This window comes from Amblyomma maculatum, chromosome 1, assembly GCF_055883805.1.
Source record: "Amblyomma maculatum isolate TAMU_Amacu chromosome 1, ASM5588380v1, whole genome shotgun sequence".
Classification (NCBI taxonomy): domain Eukaryota; kingdom Metazoa; phylum Arthropoda; class Arachnida; order Ixodida; family Ixodidae; genus Amblyomma; species Amblyomma maculatum.
The window spans coordinates 58,402,644-58,408,643 of NC_139344.1; the positions used below are offsets into that span (position 1 = coordinate 58,402,644).

The 6,000-nt window shown below is 44.4% G+C and overlaps 1 protein-coding gene across 1 annotated transcript in view; it reads left to right on the forward strand.

The window, feature by feature from the left end:
* LOC146202461 (nose resistant to fluoxetine protein 6-like) overlaps window positions 1-4,416 on the forward strand; it is a 35,712-nt gene extending 31,296 nt beyond the window's left edge. The window contains exons 12-13 of the mRNA XM_084601394.1: window positions 2,129-2,573; window positions 3,935-4,416. Coding sequence (XP_084457520.1) covers window positions 2,129-2,573; window positions 3,935-4,303 — 814 coding nt within the window. The 3' untranslated portion in view covers window positions 4,304-4,416. The remainder of the gene's footprint in view (window positions 1-2,128; window positions 2,574-3,934) is intronic.
* The last annotated feature ends 1,584 nt before the right edge of the window (window positions 4,417-6,000 follow it).

Genomic DNA, 6,000 nt, shown 5'->3' on the forward strand with positions numbered 1-6,000 from the left:
TAAGCAGTGAGCATGCGAAGGTTCGTTTTTCTTTTTCCTCCTCAATAAGAGAGGTGCAATGCAGGGACACTTTTTCATTGCTTACACGGATAGTATATGCAAACGTCTCCGAGGGTAGAATGGCTGGGAGCAACGCTAACACGACAATGGGATCATTTAGATATCTTCTTCCAAGCGCTGAACTTAAGATATTTGTCGCGCTAGAAGCCACGATCAGAGTTACAAAGGCATGAGTGAGATCCCACGGTACGCGCTAGGTTCCACAGTAAGGGACCCATACAGAAGCAACTTACAAGCTAAGGAATGGTTTTTTTTTTCTGGTGCGAAAATACTAAAGCATTTAACCGAGAATATTGGCAATATTTTGCTAGTACAAAGCGCACTTCGCCTGATACGTGAGAAACTAAAATGAAACCTTTTTGCGACCGGTTTCGAAATAGCGGCCGCGAGAAGAGATCCGCTTCGATGGTCACTGTGTTAGACCACTACGCCATCTCCCTTTTTTTGAATTTATTTCACAGCAACTACAGACTGGCCGAATTGTAAAATGTAAGCCGGTTTAAACGCAGCGAATCTCATGATAAAATACTCAATCTAATATTTTTCTCCGATATATTGACGAGCTCAGGTACACATGACACACATCACTGAGTTTTTAATGCATCAATTATCTGTTGAACGGAATCCCCAAAATACTCTTGGAGAGCTCTAACACGAAGAGCAGCATGGCGAACAACCATTCTATTTTTTTCTAGATGCTATGCAATTATAAATATATTATCATATCACATGGAACTCCGTCATCATTATTTACAGCTAGAAACCGAATTACATGGTGATTTGCGGGATATTCAGTTATGTCAATGACGTAGTTTGCAGAGAGGTTTCCCTTTGAGCTACGCCATTGCTGTACCCGAATATCCCGTGAAGTAAATTGCCAGTCTCTTGCGTTGTGCCTTTGCATATCATCGCATTGATCGACCTCCATTCGTACAAATTGATCTGAAAACCGAAACTGAAGTAGAAAACGAAGTGCCTGCGCAAGAAATCCACGTTTAGCCGAATCATGCTAAATATTTCGTAATTTTTGTTAGGTCACCTACTTTTTTTTTTTTTTTCATTTAGCTATTCCTGCATATGACCCTGATCTGACTCCTGACTTACTATAATACGAAGGGCGCCGAGCTATACTTAGGAATATACGCAGAAATTGTCCGCTTAGGAAAGGAGAGCCCTTTTGGTAACCCTACGTCTTCCGCCAGTGCCAAGTCTAAAGCACCCGTTCCAGCCCGCTGGTGCACAATAAATGTACCTAACCCACCTCTTTGGATGTGCTGCAGCTTGAAGGACATCTTATGAGATTTTTCAACATATTGAGTTCGTAATCACATCATACTCTTTAGAGTCTCCGCCCTCGGCTCCACCTGCCCCCCCCCCCCCCCCCCCCTGTTTAAAAATAAAAGTGTTTCAAAATACCCGGAAGGAATACCTTAAAAGAGCAAAACCAGGAAACTGAAATCGAAAGTAGGTTTCAACGAACCTATGATGTCACGGCATAGCAACTTGTACGGTCATGCATATGATAGCAAAACTTATGAGGTGAGCCTGGATTGGTGAACTGGCGGCTGTATGTGACAACTGGGGCTGCTATATATCTGAAATGATTAAAAGCAAGCTAAAAATTTGTCCTGCAGCGAGTGCAGAGTGAATATAGACAGCCATGCATCCAGTGACGTCGTGCGTACCCAAGGTCACCGTAGAAATCCTTGACTGAGGCTACGAAAGGAAACTTTTAAAATTAATCTGAATTTCAATAAAACATCCAACCACTGCCAAGTTCGATAAACGCGACCTTGAAATTGAGTGGAACCTACTGCGAGAGCTTTATTAAAATCCCAGGCCGTTGAAAAAAAAAACAAACAAACAAAAAAGCTGAAGTAGCCCTTTAATCATCTACTGAACGTGCACGCTCAGCTATATGCACGACAGCGTGCGATCGACAGTCTCAAACAGTTTAATAAAAGTGACAACACTGTGTTTAGAGTGATGGTGATGGCGTTGGGTGAGACCTATACCCCTGACGAGCAACCCCTGGAAACTCATTTCCTCACCGCCTCGCGATACGCAGGAAATTAATCGACACGCAGTTGGAGGTGTACCTCCAGGTCTACACCCATGCTCCACCCCTCTTCGTGGGGCTCATCTTCGGCTGCATCGCCGCGCGGCGCCAGCGGTTGTCGTGGCTGGCTCAGAGTGCAGCGTGGGTGTTGGCTGCCACCGCGTCTCTCGGGGCGCTGTTGGGAGTCCGAACTTGGACTGTGGGACGTCACCCGGAGCCGCTCGAGTCGGCCATTTACGCCGGTCTGCACCGAGCCTCCTGGGGCCTGGGTGTCGCTTGGGTCATGTACGCCTGCGCTACGAAATGCGGCGGCTTCGTCACCAAGATCCTTGCCTGGCCGATCTTTTACCCACTCGGAAGGCTGTCGTTCTCCGTCTACCTCGTTCACCTCCTCCTCATGGCTTGCAACTCTGCACTGAGCCGAGAGCTGGCTCCGCAACACCCTTTTCTACACGTATGAACGCTGTTTTGTTTTTCAGGTTTGCGTCGAGGAGACGGTGCATCTAGGTAGTAAGCACAAAAAAAAAATAAAAAAGAGGTTAGCAAGAAGTGCAAACCTTATTACGTATTAAGACTTCTTTTACCTTTCAGAAGCCCATTTCCTGAGCATCTAGTCAGCACCTAAAACTTAATAGCACGCTTCTTAGACAAACTCCATCACGGGACTAGCGGCTTTGATGGCGCTGTTCGCGTTTCCTATGCGTTGCTATGGTGGCTGTGATGTTAATTGTGACATCACCTTTTACACCCTTACACGAGTCCCGATTGTTGAGTTTCTTATTCTAATAAGCCTGGTAGCAGCCCACACTTCGTCTCGGAGCTTAGCTGACTGAATGGGTCAGGATATTCAGGCAGCGATTAAGATAACAAATATATGAGGCAAGCAAGTAGTTCACATCGAAACGGAGATGGAGTCATTTTCTATGTCCCACATTCGTCTGGCTTAAGAGCAGTTGAAAGATCTTACCTACAGCAATTAGCGACCATCGCGTTTTGTGAGGCTTACCTGACGAGAATAAAAGCTCAATTTAATATTTACTTGTCAGCACGGGGAATGATGAGCTCAATTAGGAGTGTCAACCTAGTCAACCTTGCGCATACGTTGAGAGGAGCCCAACTGCATTGACGTGCTGATGTTAGTTCTTTCACGTTCAGAAAAAAGGAAGTAATTTTTATGTTCTAGCGAATGCCAAATTATAGCGGATGCGCGTTTGCTACGGCATTACCTAACTAATATATTGCTTTTTGGCCTAGAATTCCTATACAGGTTCGCACTAATGTTCATGGCACCCTAACTCTAGCAAATGACATGATGTCGTAAATGCTTATACTGCATAAAGGGATATGCGGGCCTGTATAAAACCAAATTATGGCATGTCACTTGTAGAAATATTCACCGTCCTGGGCACCTGTGACCGGCGTGCTTTAAGCAGGCGTACGTTAACGAAATGAGTCATTTTATTTGTTACTTGTGAGCTTGTGAGCGATAGCAGAATTAATCCTCGACATGGCAACTATTTCGATAACAGATAGCTTTTAAATAACAGCAAGCTAGCAAAGCGGTTGCCGGTTGAATGTAAGAAGTTAGAGAGTATTTAAACATACCCTCTGCATATACTTCCTCATAGAACATGCAGCAAACACGGACAAGGCGAGAGCAAAGGATAAAAACGTTTCTCGCGTTGTGACGTCTTGCTCTAATCCTTCGGTTAATTACGCAGTAATTTAAGGCAGATTTATACCCCGCATAATTGCCACGTAAAAATTATGGGGCAGACAAGAAGTATAACATTTTGCGCCTACTCTTTCTTACAGGCTCAGCGGTACGTCTCCAATGTCATCACGGCCTACGCGTTTGCTTCCATTGTGTACTTGCTGATCGAGTGCCCGGTAGCAGTGCTGGACAATTTGGTCTTCCACAAGATGATGCCGAAAGAAACCATACTGAAAGTCATGCAGGGCAAGGCTACAGCCCAAGAACTTAAGCTCGTTCAAGCCTTGGCTGAAGGAAAAAGGAAGAAACCCGCCGACCCTCCCGTCAAAGAAAAACACGTAAATGGGCTTCCTGATTTCTCGAAACTAAGCCATAGCGACAGCCGCCACTACTACGTCAATGGCGCTTGCGAAGGCGACTCCAACGACGACACTCAAGCCAATGGCGCAGTGATATCGGTGAAGATTTGAAAACATCAAAAAATGTAAATAGCCTTCCCGATTTTTCGAAACTGAGCGACGCTCACAGCCACTGCAGCTACTTTAAGGGCGCTGGCAAAAGCGGATCCAACAAAGACACTTGAGTCAACGGCGCTGTGATAACGCTGAAGTTTTGCAAACATGAGGGTGTTCTTCGGCAAGTAATCAGTGGCCGTTTTTATTCCATTTTACTGAATTAATTCAGTTCCGTCTGTATTTTTTGTCTGTCAAAGGACAGCTTTGGTCAACATATTCAGGTGCAGCGTTCCTAACCTCCACCTAGATATATTTACAAGAGTTGAAAGGCACGCCCTGCAGTACTTAATGAATAATTGGTCCTTTCATGTGTATCCTGCAATGTCATTCATCTACGCCGTAACGCGTGCGGCTTGCATCGGGGCCGAAATCAGTTTGCGGAAATTTGTCAGCGAAACTTGCGGCTAGGCATGATACGAAGCTAACATTCGTGATGGACCCAACTAATAGTCAAACGGGTTGTCACTTTTGCAATGCAAACTATTCACGCGTTTCGAGCGGTGTCGTTTCCCGTGGCTGCGAAAAACGTGTTTTGTGCAGATGTTTAAAAATGCATATCAGTGATAAAAGATAAAAAAAAAAAAGGGATTTTTCAAGAAGAAACACAAAGTGAATATCGCTGTTTGGCGACTGGAAGCCTTGTTCTTTCTTTATGGAATCTAATAAAAAAAATAAATAGAGGCTTCAATATGGCCTCGATATGTCGGTGTCATTTCTTGCAAGCTAGCTTTTTCTTTGTCGTGAAAAGGACAATGTGGTGTTTCATTGGACCCTTCCTGTCATTGGGTCGTTGTGGAGGTCTAACTGCCTTTATAACAAAATGAGGCGTAAACTTCGATCTGGGACGCATTCACTGATGTCGTAAAGTAATTGCGGTGCCTCGAAACAAGAAGGAATAATTTCCTTTATACCGCACACTACGCATATCGAGCTAAAAAACCTCTGATTAAAGTAAATCCAACCATAAAAATTACATAACCTTAAAAATTGTCACGGAACATCATAATAAACCTTAGAAACACATTCCCCACCTGGAAAGTTCTATTACTTTAACTACAAAAGTTACTCTCTTCCACTGCATTAACTAGTTTATACTTCATTCTAGAGTGTTCAAGGTTGAGTCGATTAAAAAGAACGTTACAGGTGAACTTCACGGTAGGGAAGGTACAGCATGATAGAAGGAAAACAGATTTTCTGTTTGTGCAGCTTTAATGCCTTTTTACCACCGAGGGATGCCTTCCTACATGACAATAGTATACAGTACAGGGGGTTTTGCGCATGTGACTCATGTTCCCACATGTTGGGCTGACTAAACCAAAACGTTCATAAATGAGCAAAAACGTGAGCACAAGGACAAGGGGAACCTAAAATCTAGATGCGCAGGACAGACAACTCGCACGTACTGCAAGTGACGCGGATGGCTGACCTCACCCAGGTGCAGTAATAAATACAGCTACCCTGTAATCGCTATATCTCCGAATGACTTGCACTACTGCTAAAATCGAAAACAAATGGCTTGGGCGTGGTCAGGTATCTGTGTTACACTGCAACCTCCGGAGTGCTAGGAAAAACCTGGATCATTTGCTTGCTTATCTGTCACATTACTCGCATCGTCTCGATGTTATGGCGCTGACAGAGACATGGCTCAAGCA